The following is a 17,487-nucleotide window of genomic DNA, read 5'->3' on the forward strand; positions in this document are numbered from 1 at the left end:
GTCTCAGCTTTACAGTGTTACCCATTTGATTCAATTCAAAGAGTGTTTAGGGACCCCAGTATGCAGAAACCATTTTTAGAATTGACATTTATACCGCATGGTTGGTACCAATGGATTCCTTAGGTTCTAGTTTCATGTGATGCCAGTACCTTCACTTTAGCTCTAAAATTGAGCCTGCTGCAGCCTCTAAAAGACAGTAAAGTCAAAGTGGACAAAGAGCAGAAGAGGTTAATACAACATAACATAATTCACACTTTCTGCCACAACTCAATGTAGAAGTCTTAAGAATTTTTTATAAATAGCATGCCAGTAGTATTTTTTATTGACGTTAGAGTGGAAAAAAACAGTTGCTAAGTATAAATGAGAGCAGTCTAGAGGCGGTGCATTCCTCACTTCTTTCTTTAGTGTGCTGCTTTCAGAAAAGCAGCAATCCAAGTGTGACCAAAGTGGATTGTTATATAGAACCGGATGTGAATGTAATTTCCTGTGCTTATCAGTTTGCCCCGAGGTGCTGCTGAAGTATTCATTTTGAGGGAAACTGTTTCTGTGTTTTTGAGAAGACAACTTTATTTCTGCCTCTGTCGTCATGCTGATACCTTTGCACCCAACCTGTAATTCTAGGGAGTTTGCTTGGCGTGACCCAGAGCTGACGGAGGTGATTCACATGCTGCAGCATCACTTCTCCTCGGTGCAGGCCAACGCCGCCGCCTACCTGCAGCACCTGTGCTTTGGTGATAATCGAGTTAAGACTGAGGTAGGTGTCGTACCGCAAATGCCACACTGGGTCTTATTAGAATGACTTTGTCAACCTCTGTACTCAACCACCTTCAAGGGATAGTTTGGGTTTGAAGTGGGGTTGTACGAGGTACTTATCCATAGTCAGTGCATTACCTTCAGTAGATGATGGTCGACACACCCCCAGTTTAGAGAAGCAGACATGAGTTACCGCACGGAAGCAAAAGAATGTACTGCTGTGGACAGCAACAAAATGTATTTTAGCCACCTAAAAGAAATGGCCACCTAAAAAAATCAATATCAGTTTAAGTGTACGCTATATTTAGAATATTTTCACCGCTTTATCTTGCTGTCAGGCAGCCCTTTCCGACGGGGAACTGAAGCCGTTGTATCCATCTATGCTCTCGCCAAACTCCATTTTAAAAAACTATAATTTTACCTCCCAGAACACGGGGGTTGCTGGTCTACCGCTGCCTCGATCAGTTAGTTTGTTTGTGCAATGTGAGACTTTGGTGAGTCCGAACTAACCACAGTTCCAAAATTGCACAAATTAACTGATTGAGGCAGCGGTAGACCAGCAACTCCTGTGTTCTGGGAGGTAAAATTATAGTTTTTTTCAATGGAGTCTGATTGCTTTGGCGACAGCGTAGGTAACGGCTTCAGTTCCAAGTCGGAAACATAGACTGTATAGCTGTCTGACAGTAAGGTAAACTGGTAAAAATATTCTAAATATAGCGTACACTTAAACTGATATTGATTTTTTTATATGGCTAAAATATGTTTTCTGCCGGTCCCGTCCACAGCAGTATATTGCTTTGCTTTTCCGTCTGTGTCCAGACGATCAGACAAGTCGTAAACAAAACCCCAAGAAGGAAATAGATTTTTATTTGGAAGAGAAAAACAAAGGCAAACGGTTAAAATTACAACCCAAACTGTCTGAATGTCCTTCACAGTCCACAGACCAACATTCTGGTTTAAGCTTGACCTTCCATACTTGCCATACTGCAGTTGTGCACGCTCAGTTTTCCTGTGCAGTGAGAGATTATTAGAGACATTATGGCTCACTTTCGGTTTTACCGCCCAATAATGTGGTGGCTAATCTGCCAAATCCTCTGGCTAATCTCGTTCTTGCTTGTTGCATGATGGGGCCTATTTTTAGCGCTCTTGTCCTGCTCCAAGACCCCAGCAGCATATCTAATCTAACTGATGGCCAGAGCTACAAAAATACAAACCCAAGTTGTCGGGTAACAACTGTTGGCGGAATTTATATAAACATTTTACCCAGAGGATTGAGCCTACTGACTTTGGTGACCTTGATTTATGTTTCAAGTGAAATGTCTCAACAACTATTGGATGGATTTTCATGAAATTAAATTGCACAGACATTCATTTCTCCCTCAGGATGGATTGTAATATCTTTGGTGATCCCTTAAATGTTAGACACAGCGTCTCAGCAGACTCTTCATAAAGATGAAATCTACAGCAGAATCACAGACACATTCCTGCTCACCCATGCCATAAACCAACGAAAAACATCCATACAGCTACAGTTAAAATAGACACACAGGAATCCCAAACATTAAAGGTCAAGTTCGTCCTTTCTCAGCGTAATGCAGAAAGAGGAAGGAGACCTCAGAGATGAAGAATGTTTTTTTTTTTTATTCTCACATGCCAAATGTCAACATATCATAAAATGAATCATACTATACAATGAAAAGCAGAAAGCAATCCTCTCCTGGTACGTTTCATTCCTCTCACAAGATGAAAATGTTAATTTAGTCTTCTCCTGTGGTGAAGGCTTTTTCCCGTGGACATAGATTACCATGACTTTTTCAAATAATTTGTATCTCGGTATGAATAAATTCCCCGTGTGGAGATTCTCTTGTTGTATGAATAAATGCATGATTTGCCTCTCCACAGTATATAAGCTGAAAAAATGCTGTTCAGAATCTTTGTAGTTCCCACCTGATCTCACTCACGTTGTCTGTAGGTGTGTCGACTGGGAGGGATTAAACATCTGGTGGATCTACTAGACCACAAGGTCCTCGAGGTCCAGAAGAACTCTTGTGGAGCTCTGAGGAACCTGGTTTATGGGAAAGCTATGGATGAGAACAAGATCGCTGTGAGGAACGCAGGCGGCGTCCCGGCGCTGCTCCGCCTGCTGAGGAAGACTGTAGATGCAGAAGTGAGGGAGCTCGTCACCGGTAAGTTCGCATGTGTGGAGGATACATCTTGATAGTTTTCCCCTCCTTCATCTTTGAGGATGTGGGCATGTGGTGGTCATATTGATTCTTTATCCCTCCATCCCACTTTTACAATCTTCCACATAAGGATGATCCACTATAGCGCTCCTCCATCTGGCATGAAAAGAAAGCAAAAGCTCACTTCCTGTCATCTAGGGCCTCAAGTAATAATTATTTAATTATCGATGAATTTAATTTATAAAATTTCAGGAAATAGTGAAAAAAATTGCCAATTTTCCCGAGTTCAAAGTTGCCTCTTCACATTGCTTGTTCCTTTTCCAAACAGCAGTCCAAAACCCAAATATAATCAATTTACACTCATTTAAAACAGAGAAAAAAAAACAAATAGTCACATTTAACAAGTCCACATTTATTCAAATGTCTTGTTTTGTCCACAACTCAAATATATTCAGTTTACTGTCATAGAGGAGCAAAGAAACCAAAAAATATTCACATTTAAGAAGCTGGAACCAGGGTATGTTTGACGCTTTTGCTTTCTGAATAACTGAAAGCAGTAATAATTTATATTTTTACTAGAGCTGTAACTATTAATCAATTAGTTGTGAACTATTAAATTAATTGCCAACTATTTTGATAATCGATTAATTGAAAAAAAAAGGAAAAATTCTCTGATTCCAGCTTCTTAAATGTGAATATTTTCTGTTTTCTTTGCTCCTCTATGACAGTAGACTGAATATATTTGAGTTGTGGACAAAACAAGACATTTGAGTACGTCATCTTGGGCTTTGGGAAACACTGATCGACATTTTTCATAATTTTCTGACATTTTAAAGACCAAACAACTAATCGATTAATCAAGAAAATAATTGACAAATTAATCGACAATAAAAATAATCGTTAGTTGCAGCCTTCATTTTTTTTATACCCAAATCAAATGACAGTGTAACAATGTGAGAGGCGGAGCTTGTAGTGATGAACCTACAGATAATTATCACCTGAATCTGCAGCTCCCCTTAACTTTCCAGAGTTTTATAGCGAGTTTCAGCTCATTGTGTAGCTGTCTAGCCTGCAACATTATTGTTTTGGGTCACTCTAACTGCTCTCATAGAAAATCAGATTCTTAGGAGGTTACAGCAAGACAGGATCATTGTGCAGAAGATGCTGAATTATTTACCTGACAAACCTGGAGGTGTTTTATGCCAGATTGTTATACAGTAGTACTGTGTTGGTTGGTTTGTTTGCTTATGACTGTTGATGTAGCTTGTGGTTATCTGGTGCTGCATGTCATGGTGAAACATAAAATACTCTCTGACTAAACAGTTAAACAGACTGCTCTACTGAGGTCTATCCTAAGATTATGATTGTCATAGAGGCTTTTCCTTAAGTTGCTGCCACTGCTGTCACTACTGCTTATGTTATATGCAAAGGATTCATAGGCTGCGGAGGGATTTAGCTCCATCTCTGTCTGAAAACAACTGTCGCTGACAGTCTGCTTGTCAGTCTCCTCCTCTCTGCATTGCACTGTGTGCAGCTGAGTCGTGTTTGTGTGTTGTCTAAGCTCGGCAAACAGGGTATAAATCCGTGTTGTTTAGGATCAGGGTGGAGCACTACAGGAATACGCAAGCCAAGACATTTGGCTCCCAGGTGGCTGAGTCAGCTGCTTGAGCTCGACTCCTGCCCCCGCTCTAATATGGTCTCGGGTTACAGTCCAGCAGCCCCCCCAAAGGAAAACAATACAGTCAGAGTACAGACACGGACATTGTCTGGGGGGGATTGTCTTCAGTAACACATACCAAAGGATCAACATCTTAAAAGAGCATAATTTGTCTTCCAAATTGTCGCTTAAATAATTAAGTACACGGGAGTAAATGGCTGATAACCACTGAAATGTCTTTCGCTCCCATCATTCACATTTCAAAAGGTTACAGAGACGTGTTGCCCAACCAGAGTAAGCAGCTTTAATGTGAGCTCTGTTTAAGTTTTTCCCCGACTAGCCTGCTGCTGCGGCTAATTGTAGTGCAGGGCCCAGGATGGGCAGCAATTAGAAAAGGTCAGAAGTGCTGCATCACCTCTGATTAATTACGGCTGATGAGAACAATCCACATAAAGGGCTTTCAGCTGGATGACAAGGGCATCCCACACTAAAGCTTTGAGTGGAGCAGACAGGAATCATTCACTCACGAGCAGCTCTTTTCTACTCGTAAAGCCCTGTTTGAGCAATGTTGTAGATAAATGAATTAGAACACCTTTGAAAGCAGCAACAGTGTTGTTGGAGCCGGTGAGGAAACCAGCCAGAACTTAGCTTAAGAAGCGCCGGGGCTCCCGTGGTGTCAGCGGCTCCGTCTCGTCTCTGCTGGGAGGTCCAGGTGTCACCTGTGCTTCATTAGAAGTAGCTGCAGGAACAGGCCACCCCCTGCTCCAGGTCAGAGGTCGTGTCGTGGGGACACACAGAGCGATCTGGGCTCCTTTACCTGCCTCGTCTCCCAGCAGCTGCTGTGCTTATTGCTCCGTCCTGGAAACAGCCCCTCAGATCAAAAAGGCCAAAACTCACTGTCATCAACTCCGATACTGGGGGACACCTGAAAGTGGCACGTACACACAAAAGCTAGGTTTTGTTACCTTTTGTTAAATATTACATGGCTCCATTTAACTTTGGCAAACTCTACCATATAGTCTTAATCATGATTTCATTGTGTTCGAGCTTTTGAGAGTGTGTTGCCGTTAGTATGACTGAGTGTATTTAAGGATAATTCTTTCTTACAGAAAAAATATTTTGTCAAATAAAAAGAGTCATTCATCAATTTGGCCGGCATGCACTCACCGCCTCATCTAAACTCCTCATCTGTTGCTAGAAAAGACAAATATCTGGATCTAGTTTGGTTAGGCAATGAACTTAAGAAACTCCTCGTCTCCTTTTACATATAAAATAGTAATAATAATAATAATAATACATTTTATTTGGTGGCGCCTTTCAGGACACCCAAGGAAACCTTACAAAGATAAAATGATACATAAACAGATAAAAAATAGGCGAGTTTGAACAGGTGGGTTACTCACCTGTAACTAGTTACACATACTGGAGCTTGTTAAAGTCTTTGTTTCGATCGTATTCATTCATTACAACTCACAAACTTCTCCTTCTGGTGTGGAGATTACGAGTTGCAGCGAGTCTGCTGGTATTTGCTCACAGTGCTGTATTTGATGCCATTTGTGAACATGCCAAATTCAATTACATTTGGAGTCAGCTGCACCTTAACAACATGGCAAACTCCGTAAGATTAAAACTTGTTTTTACAGCTCTAAACCTGCAGATCTACAAAAGAAAAAGTGGAAGATAAAACAAAACACGGAATGAAGATTACATATTTTAACGCTAATCAACTCGTCAAAAACATACTTTTTTGGAAGCCGGTGAATTTGAGATATGTCGCACTATAACCATTTTTATTTGTTCCAGTTTATCAAACTAATAACCACTTTGAAAAAGTTAAACTTCTTCCAATTTCCACAAAGATGAACAAAATAGCGTCAACACACACAGACCCTGTTGCCCAGTGTTGGCATCGATTGCTGTGTTTGTTTTGTTTGAGAACAAAGAATGAGGAGGTTAAGACCTTTTGATCAAATGAAAAATGAGAAACTGAATTTGATCCAAAAATAAATCCATTATAGCAGCAAGCAGCAATAAACCGACTTCCAACTGCACGAGGGAGAAAATGAGAAACGCTCACTAGCCTCAGACGTCCACACCAAGCCGCTTGTCTGAGGTTTAGTCGATTCAGCATTGATAGGTTTACAGTTCGGCTCCCAAATATTGAAAGGTTAATAAATTTGGCAGTTTCTGAACGATCAGCAGCTTTTCACAGAATTAACTAAATGCCCACCCAGTTACTGCACCTGACAGTCGATGACATGCTGACCTGTGGTTTAAGAGACAAAGATCAGAGGAGCAGTCAGACATTTTGGGAACCGACCAACAAAAGATCAGTTCAGTCTTTGTTTCTATTAGAGAGAGCTGCTGTTTGTGTTTGGCCTTGGAGCATGGAGACACTGCTAGCATTGTGTCCTTAAAAGTGGAGAAATGCACTGTGGTAACTCTACTGTGGAAGAACGAGCAGCTTTTTGGTTTCACAGTGACATGTAAATGAGACACCTTTGAGGATGAATGATATAATAAACCAGGGGTCTCCAACAAGTAGATTGCTACCAGTAGCTCACTGTGTCTGAGTAGGTTGTTAAAGGTTCAAAGTTTACATTTCAAAAACACAAAGTCACTTTGCAAACCTGTTTAAATTTCTATCCAATCAAGTTCACAGACGTCCCGCCCCCTTCTGACACAAAATGATTATTTTCCAATCAGCTGTCAATTAATCGACAATATTAGCAGAGTAGCAAGCGCACTGTATTTGACAATGACCCCAGAAAATAGCCAGGCCAATAAAAGGCAAAAAGCATAGGCTACTATTTTCCTGAGGAATGGGTAACAGAGGTTTTTTTGTCATGAATGTGAATGACAAATGTGTGCGTCTCATTTGCAGCGGTAGCAGTCTACGAACAGAGAAGGTAAAGACTCTGAAAACAAAAGCCAACAGTTTCTCTTTACCAAACTGACAAAGATGGCTAACACAGCAACAGAGGCTTTGTTTAGTGGCACACATCCTAACGAAACACAAAGAGCGCTGTATACTGTAATAGAGGTGATGACTGCGGTGGCTGAAACGTTATTAAAAGGACTATAAAAGTAAGACAGAAACGGTGTCTGTTATTGGCGCTGTAACCTCACAACCACTTTTATTTTGTCAAATTAGCTCTCAGAGGAATAAAGGTTTGAGACCCCTGTAGTAAAGTATTCATGTACCATATTGAAAAAAGTTAGCACGTGTCTTTTTTGGACTGATTAGAGTCACACAGAACCTAGTTGTTATTAGAGTGACTTTAATTATAAGATGAGTTCAGCTGACTGTATATGCTAAAAATGTTTGGATGACATTCGTAGAAAACATAGTGTTGTACTCTTTGGTACACTTTGACAGCTAGGGGTCTGATATGTATTTATGACCAACTGTAATCAAAATCATCAGAAAAATACAAACAAAGAGAAAACTACCGGGAGGGACGGATACAGGTTTGTAAGCTCAGTGTTGTGATAGTTGTGACAGTTTGATTGTCGGGTAGATGGTGTGAACTTTTGGCCCTGACACAGAAAGTCACTTCAATGAACCAGCAATGCAGACTTGGGAAATAGTTTATCACCCCATTTTGTGTGTTATAGCCCTCTCTCTGCCCTCGTGTCCTGTCTAATCACTAATAGGAAAATTAAACTGACCACTGACATGCACCGATATTCTGCACCTTTGCAGGAGGAAATACCTCATCAGTTTTTCTATCTGTAATCCAGCCCACCATTTTCATGCCACTATGAATCTCTTTAAGCAGTCTCTTTATATGCTTGTAATAAGAATGAGAGTATGTCTAATAAAAAGTTGTGCAAAGACGGTGTTGAAAAACATGAAACAATTACGATAAAGGGCTGACATTATTGATTTTTTTCTACATCCAAAACTGGTGAATGGTGGTGTTTAACACCAACAGTGCTGCAAACTCAACAGGCAGCGATCATCAACAACCCACTCAATGATGGCCCAATGGTCCTGACACCCAACAGACCACTGGCGTCGTGTGACAAGGCCCTTGAGGCGCCAGTATACTCAATCACAATTGCTTTTCGGATGGCCAAACGGCTTTGGAAACCAGGAGAGACTGTCTGAAAATGTGTGCCATTACTGTATCTCTCCTCCTCTATGACAGCCAGCTTTTCAGCCCGCCTTCGAGTGTGGCCGTTCGAAACAGCTAAAAACACTTTTGACATCGGACGTGGTCGGATGACACATTATTGATTAATTTTCCGATTATTTTCTAGATTAATCGAGTAATCGTTTTATCTATAAAATGTCAGAAAATAGTATCAAATGTCCTTCCCAGTTTCTCAAAGTCCAAGGTAAATGTCTTGTTACCCAAAGATATTCTGTTTAATATGATGTAAAATAAAGAAAAACAAGAAATATCCATATTTGAGGGCCTGAAAACGGCATTTTCTGCCATTTTTGCATGAAAAAAAGATTAATGGATTATCAAAATAGTTGGCGATCATTTTTCTAATCGATTAGTCGACTAATTCCAGATCTAGTATGAACCACTTCTTTTTTTTTCATAACCTGGCCCTTAGACTGCAGTCATACAAATCCAATCCTTTCTGGCCATTTAATTCCTGATCAATGATCTTCTGACATTTTCCCTCTCTGTATCGCATCAAAACCCCAGAACATACCCGCCACAGCTGAGCAACCTCAAGTCAAGAGAAATGTCCGTCCAGTTTTCATTTCAGTTAGCTCTTGGATCAATGCTTCAACAGCTGTTCAAGACAATCTGTCCGGCTTCATATATTTTTTCATTTTTCTCTGTCTCTGTATTGAGCCTCTCCCTCCTCGTGCTCTCTAGAGTTTAGCTCTGGATCGACTATCTGCCCTGGTGTCACAACAGTGTTTACATTGGGTCAGTTTCAAAGCCAGGCCAAGGCACCTGAGGACATAAGCAGAGCACACACACAGGTCTGCTCCGACTGTCCTGTCAGATATGACTTATTGCCGCCGGTGTTGCACCACTGACAGCGTTGTCAGTCACACCTCAGTGAATTTCGCCTGTTGCTTCCTCTGGCGTGCCACCGCCTCCACAGGACCAGTCTGAAATCCTGCAGGGAATGTTTTATTTCTACAAATTGACATTAGAGCGGGTGTGGAGGAACTAAAGTTGAGTTGTGGAGTTAAAAAAGGACAAGGGAAGTTGGTCAGCAGGCGTGGGAATTTTTTTGTTATCACTGCATTAGCGGTCCCATTTCAGGGCGATCCTTGTGTGTTCGAGTATCTCGTGAGAAAGGCAAACACAGGGCTGAATGTGCTTGCACAAGAAGCCGAGCTCGATCACCACAGAGGGATTTGATTGAAATGTATCCCACTGCCAGAGTAGAGCCGAGACGTTACCCCCCATCTGATGCATGCAGCTCCACACACGGTGCTGGTAATCTCTGATAAGAAGCACACGCTACATGTTAACTTTAGAGAGACAAAGATCACTTAAAGCGTCAGTAGGCAGAACGTTTTTGACATTATTGGGCAAAAATTACATAATAACCTTTCAGCATATTATAATTCAAGTGTTCTGAGAGATAACTAGACTTCTGCACCTCCTCGTGGCTCTGTTTTCAGGCTTTAGAAAATCTAGCCTGTGACGGGAGACTTTGGCCAATCACAGGTCATTTCAGAGAGAGAGAGCGTTCCTATTGGCTGTGCTCCGGCTGGTTAGAAGTGCTTGGTATTTCCTTGATAGATCTCAACATGGTTTTATAAAAATAGCTTTTTTTTAATCATATTTGCTCCAATCTTGCCTACTGCTGCTTTAATTCTCAGTGTCGTCTTGATATTTTGTCAAAATAAAAATGAAAGTTCACTCAAGGATTTTAATGTTTTTTAAAGTACTTTGATGTGGTAGTAAGTGAAATGGCTGTTGATTAAATGACTGCCAGAGACACTTCTTGGCAGACACGTATCTGTCTATATAGCTTCTTACCAGCCAGCAGTGCGACTGAATTGGGCTCCTGGGCTGTATTATAGACTATTATCGTCTCCATTGGTTCAATTAGAGAGCGGGGGAACGGCGTGCTGAGGAAATAAAAAGTGAGGTTAAGAGAGAAGAAGTCAGGGAAGCTAATCATTATCTTTGACCTCTTCCACTGAGGCGTCCTTGTATACGAGGTGCAGATACACACCCACACAGAGTTCAGTGTAATAGCTTGCCCTGCTCTTTAGGTCATGCATTTTGTTCTGCATTTACAAACCAAGGTTAGAAGTAGTGGAGCAAAAACAGTTGGAAAATTGGACACAAACATGATGTATAAGTCATGAAGCAACCACTAGCACACATGCATACTTTACATGCACTCTGTAGTTTTGTTGCAGCTGCACTTTTGGAGTATCAGCCATGTGTTTACCCTTTTGCCTTTTACAGTAGATTCCAGCTCGTGCAGCTTTGGCCTCCTCCTCCTCAGGTTGCTGGTGCCCTGTTCAAGTCAGTAAGCCTCGCAGCAAGAGGCGTCTAATTAGAAGAACATGCTACATGCTGGCTAATCCTTGACAGATGCAGCATCAAAGCCTGCCAGGACTGTGCATAATTATCAGTGGTTACCAAAAGTATATTTGAATTGGGTAAAATTGATGGCATCATTTTCTAAATCCTTTACATTATTTATACTTCATTTCAAATGACTGGGCCTATGCCATATGGATCCTCGCCCCGTCTTCTTTCTTATTTTATGTTTCAAATGATCTTCACCCGGAGGATATTCTGCCCAGATGAAATTTGATGTGAACGTTTGATGCCTTGATGCTCGAGCTGTTGTTTCATTTGGGAAGAGGAGTATTTTTTGTGTGTGTTTGTGGACACATATCATCCACACACACACACGCTGAGCTATTAAAAGCCCAACTGGTTGGGTCTCTGTTGGGTCACCCCTAACTGAACATGACAGCTGACATAACCGGTGCCTGCTTCTCAATGCCTTTGTTTGCGTGCTGGTGTCTCCCACAGGGGTGCTGTGGAACCTGTCGTCATGCGACGCCATCAAGATGACAATCATTCGGGACGCCTTAATGACTCTGACCAACACTGTGATCATCCCTCACTCCGGATGGAGCAGCTCCACCTTCGATGACGACCACAAGCTGAAGTTCCACTCCTCGCTGGTGCTGAGGAACACCTCGGGCTGTCTGAGGTAAACCACCTGATGAGCACACTGGGCACCAGCACCTCCATGTGGACAACTGGCTCTATTACACCTAGTGGGGAGTGAGCTCATAGTGTGTTAATGTTGTCTTTGAAGGAAATATACACTTTACAGTATAATAACCATCATTTATAAATGGTTAAAATTTAGTTAATAGATATTTTACTGTTAACAAACCATGAAATTATAATTAATAATGTTTACTTATTATTAGTAAAGCTATAATTTATGTTATTTTAACAGTTTATTGTTGCACACACAACATTTTATATGCTACATTAAGTATTTGTTAATAATTACAAAATGATTTGGAAACCTTTAAGAAATTGTTTGTTAGACATGTATAAAGATTACATAGATAGACCAGACTTTTGTAAGACTTTGTTAATGGTTAATAAATAGTTTGTAAACCATCTATAAACATTACTTGGATGGCTCTTATGAAGTTGCAACTAGTGATTATATTACCTTGTTAAATGGTTATTAAATACTTTGTGAAGCATCTATAAACATTATTTATTTAGATGTAGTTAATACCGCCTATCTACATGTTTATAAATGTTTTACAAAAAAAAATTTTAGGTTTACAAATCATTTAGTAATTATTAATGAATACTTAATATAGTATATAAAATGTTATAATGTATACGACAATAAACTGTTAATAAATTAATGTAGGAATGTAACTGTTATTGTCTTCTATCAGCTATGATATAATTTATAAACTAATTATTTCATATTAAACTAATGATAAAATAACTGAATTTATAGCATTACTAATAATTAGCAAACATTAATTATCATTTCATTGTTTGTTAATAGTAAAATAACTATTAACTAAGTTTAATTAACCATCAATTTATCATTTATTAATGATGTTTATTATAAAGTGTTACCGAAATATAATACTGGAGTGACCCACCACAAACATAAACAAACTGACGAGACCAATGGAGAGTAACATTTGCGTGGCTACCAGTATCATAACGGTGTGTACTTTGTCATAAATAATGATTTTAATATACAACACCAAAAGAAAAATTACATAAACTCTGGTAATTGTGCATGTTTTAGTCAAATATCTATGATTTTGACCTGTCTCGTCTCTGTTTGAAAGTCATCATCATTTCATAGATTATTACAGTCAGTGATGTAATATTCCCATTTTCTCTCCGGCTGCGTCTTCCTTTGAACACATTGTGCTGCTGCTGCAAGTAGCGTTTAGCCTTTAATTGGTAAAAGCCAGTTGGATGTGTGTGTGTGTGTGTGTGTGCATACATGCATATATATGACTGTTTGTGTGTAGTTAGTTCCTTATTTACTCAGCAAAGTGCTATAATGACTTCAGTCAGACCACACACACACTTCATACATTATGGATGGTCTATGGGGATGGCAAATCCCACATTACACACTCAACTGGGACACACACACACAGCTGTCATTTTGTGTATTTGCGTATGCTCATTTGTTTGTTGAGCAAAAAGCCCCGAATCACACACACACACAAATAAATAAGTGTGTTTGTGATGTGCTTTTCAAAAGGAACCTGAGTTCAGCCGGTGAGGAGGCCAGAAAACAGATGCGCGTTTGTGAGGGCCTGGTTGACTCACTACTTTACGTCATCAAAGCCTGTGTAAACACCTCTGACTTCGACAGCAAGGTACGCACTAAAACACACACACACACACACACTGTACACACTGTAGCCAGGAGGAAAACATGCTGCCACATGATAAGAGGCTCTGGGGAAAAATCCCACTTAACCCTGTTTGAATCATTTTATTGCCTGTGTCGGAATGACCGCCATACTTTATCACCCAAAGCAAAACTCACACATGCACAACAACATTCAGATCCAGATACACTAGCTCATTCACCTGGTGAACAGTATCTTAACATTTCTCTATGGTAGCAGTAGAAATTAAATCAGATGTCTCAGACATGCATCTGTGTACTGTAAAAGACTCATCTGTAAAGTAGAGATCCCCTGGGAACTGGGCCCCTTAATATTGTCCAACATATATGCTCATTGACATTCTGTGAGGCAAAGCTGTCCCAGAACTCAAACGGCGTGGAATAAAATCCATTTGCTCTGGTCCAGATCATCTTTCTAACTGGAGACCCTCGGATTCCATAACAAATCGATTTGTAACGCCACAGATAGCCGGCCTGTGGCCTGTGTACCACACATTGGCTATAGATAGTGTAGCGTGCTGCAGAGTTTATAGTATTGTAGCTTTTGTCATGGTGATTTTAGAAAGTCACTGCCATACTGTAACTAACTACCCACCCGAACCCCCGTCTCCTTCTGTCACGCCATCAGATTGTGGAGAACTGTATTTGCACTCTGAGGAACCTGTCGTATCGCCTGGAGCTGGAGCTGCCGCCGACTCGACAGATAGGAGGCCAGGAGCTGGACGGCTTACTGGGCAGCGAATCGCCCAGTAAAGAGGTGGATTCCAGCTGCTGGGGCAGGAAGAAAAAGAAGAAGAAAAAGAGCTTGCAGGAAGACACAGTGAGTGTGGTGCTTTTTTTTAAATAGAGGCTCAGAAAAGCATTCATATCAGCAACGAGTTTGAATTGTCCACATTTATGCAACATGTATGTCAACCTTAATAGAACTTTGATGTTAATGGATTTTTTGGAGGGAAAGTGTCGCAAGAAGAACAGACCAGGTGGAAAACTATGTAGTCGTAACCTGTTTGTGCTTCTTTGTGTATAGCAACATCTTTACGAAAAGAAAAAAAGTCTAAATTTATAATTACGTTTTATCATGCAACAATATACTCAGTACCTGAAATAGGCTGGTACTCCCCAGTTCTGAGTACTGGCACTTCTGAGTACCCTTACTTCTTTAGTACCGCCACATCCTGGTGAGTCTAGGAGCGCACTCCTGATCACCCGTGTAACTGCGTCTCTGTGTAACTCAGCTAAATGCTGAGAAAGCAGCACTGAAAATGCCTTTGGTATTCCTTCTCATTATCCAATTTCATATAATATATTTTCAGTTGGTTTTATTGTAGCATATATTCAATATTATATGTACAATTTGATTTGTATCAATAGCTACATACAACTTTTTTATTAACCAAATATACATTTATGTACAAACTGTGGAAATGTAGGCCTAATGTATGTAATGAAATGCATAAAAAATACATGTGAAGTGGGATATATTATCAAGATATACATATAAATATATCCAAGATACATGCGATGATCATGTCATGCAACTGCTGAGTTAGGGTACTGGTACCTTTTTAATATATAGTAAAATGACACATGAACGGTCCCTCCCATACCTCTCAACTGCTGCCCTGTTACTGTCATCTAAATGTCTACTTCGGTTTTTGTTTTTTCTGCATCAGTACCTACTGTATGTAAGCCTGACTAAACACTGTGGTTGTTTGTTCAGTGGGACGGTGTGGGACCCATCCCCGGCTTCTCCAAGTCTCCCAAGGGGGCAGAGATGCTGTGGCACCCTTCGGTAGTGAAGCCTTACTTGACACTGCTGGCCGAGAGCTCGAATCCCGCCACTCTGGAGGGCGCCGCCGGGTCCCTTCAGAACCTGTCAGCTGGCAACTGGAAGGTACGGTAATGTTTGTGTGCACACAAACAAATATACACATTCTCCTTTTTTTATATATATACACTGATACCCTAGGAGACAAAGCATCTATTCAACTGGTTAAAAAGGATTTAACAGCTCACCTCCTCTGCGTCAGTCAGAGCTGACGTCGGTTTTACACTTGGAATCACACACGTTAAAATGTGCACCATTTCCCCGTGTGGCGTCCAGACCCTTTTTGAAGGTTTAATGCTTTTTCTATGTACAGTTTGCAGCTTACATCCGTGCAGCGGTGCGTAAGGAGAAGGGGCTGCCCATCCTAGTGGAGCTGCTGCGGATGGATAACGACAGGGTGGTGAGTTCGGTCGCCACCGCTCTGAGAAACATGGCGCTGGATGTCAGGAACAAGGAGCTCATAGGTCAGTCACACTGTCAAAACAACTCACATTTCAGACTGTAATTGATTCTGATGAGTTGAATAAGATGATACACGAATATGAGGATCCTTAAAGAGGACCTGTTATGCTTATTTTTTTCAGGTGCATACTTGTATTTTTGGTTTCTATTAGGGCTGTCAAAGTTAACGAGATGTTAACACAAATTTGTTTTAACGCTAGTAATTTCTTTAACGCATTAACACAACTTGGGATTTTTAGGTGTAGCTGGACAATATTTGTCATTGTTTTGTGTTGTTAATTGATTTCCAATTACAAATATATACATACATTTGCATAAAGGAAGCATATTTGCCCACTCCCATGTTGATGAGAGTATTAAATACTTGACAAATCTCTCTTTACGGTACATTTTGAACAGACAAAAAATGTGAGATTAATTTGCAGTTAATCACGATTAACTATGGACAACCATGCGATTAATTGCAATTTAATATTTTATTTGATTTACGGCCCTAGTTTCTACTAGAACATGTTTACAGGCTTTAATGTTCAACAAACGCTGGTCAGCTGGCCCACTGTTGTGATTGGTCAACTGAACCAAACTCTTCGGACTCTGCTCCAGCTCCGCTCTAACTAGCTTTGTTTGAGGGTGTACCAAACTAGCCGCTAGGCAGGTATTATGCAAATGTGTTACTAGGTGACATCACCACGTTACAGAACAAAAGACTTCAAGACTTCAAGCAAGGCGTTTCAGCCAGTTCAGGAGAAGTGTTTCTGTGGGGGAGAGTAACTCCCTTTGGCGTGTACTGTGGGCTTTGTAACGTTTATATAACACTCTAAAGGAAATGGGGGGAAAAGCACAAAAGCATAATAGGTCCTCTTTAATGCTGTTCTTTTTACCATGGCTTTGTTCTAGTTAATTATGTAGCTCATTGCTGCACTGATAAACCATGCTGTAAATGGGTTCATCTTGGCAACATGCACAAACGTAGCATAAAACAGAAATATAATATGTTGATATGCATTACAAATACTTTATCTAATTTCTCAGTATGGAACTATATAGGATTTATAGGGAGGAATATACAGTAGGATCCTTTGGCAACTTGTACAACATGTATCAGAATTATACTGATACACAACGGGCAATGCAAGAAATTTGAGTGTAAATTAAGGTGTATTCAACACATTACGTCCCAAATAGTTTCATGCTTCGCATGATCTAGCTACTGACGGCATGAACACTGTTAAACAATGTGTTTAAAATCTTTATTTTACTATTAAATTCAGAAACAAAACCAGTGCATTTTGTGAACATTTTAACTACGGCTTATCACTTTTCATTTCATCTCACTCCAGCCCGTTTTGTTCCACAAAACAGTCTCATTTAATGAAACACAAGTTTTTATGTGCTCTCTGTGTGGAATTAATGAGGAGTTGCATTTCCAGCAATGCAGGGGTGACGCCTGTAGGCAGATGGGGGAGGAGTTGCAGTGTTGTGTTTAAGGTGCTTGTGGGGGGGGTGGGGGAGTTTATGCTGCATGTATTCAGGTCCTTCAGCTCGGCTGCTCTGCTGAAGGAGAGATAGGGGAAACAATCCCTTTTTTAACACCAGGATGCTCACACGCCGACGTCCTTGTGATGATAACGCAATGTCATTTAGGAAAACTGCCTACCTCACTGCAGCCTCCGGCAGAATGAATACATCATTCATGATATAGAGAGAACAGAATATACAGTAGT

At 40.5% G+C, this 17,487-nt stretch overlaps 1 protein-coding gene across 11 annotated transcripts in view; it reads left to right on the forward strand.

Annotated features, from left to right (window-relative positions):
- The window catches only part of LOC119499992 (plakophilin-4-like), a 99,200-nt gene that overhangs the window by 73,607 nt on the left and 8,106 nt on the right, over positions 1-17,487 (forward strand). For all 11 annotated transcript variants that reach the window (XM_037789321.1, XM_037789322.1, XM_037789326.1 and 8 more), the window contains 7 exons: positions 622-754; positions 2,726-2,939; positions 11,580-11,763; positions 13,321-13,438; positions 14,102-14,293; positions 15,194-15,367; positions 15,615-15,765. In XM_037789321.1, coding sequence (XP_037645249.1) covers positions 622-754; positions 2,726-2,939; positions 11,580-11,763; positions 13,321-13,438; positions 14,102-14,293; positions 15,194-15,367; positions 15,615-15,765 — 1,166 coding nt within the window. The remainder of the gene's footprint in view (positions 1-621; positions 755-2,725; positions 2,940-11,579; positions 11,764-13,320; positions 13,439-14,101; positions 14,294-15,193; positions 15,368-15,614; positions 15,766-17,487) is intronic.

Source organism: Sebastes umbrosus, chromosome 13 (assembly GCF_015220745.1).
Source record: "Sebastes umbrosus isolate fSebUmb1 chromosome 13, fSebUmb1.pri, whole genome shotgun sequence".
NCBI lineage: Eukaryota > Metazoa > Chordata > Actinopteri > Perciformes > Sebastidae > Sebastes > Sebastes umbrosus.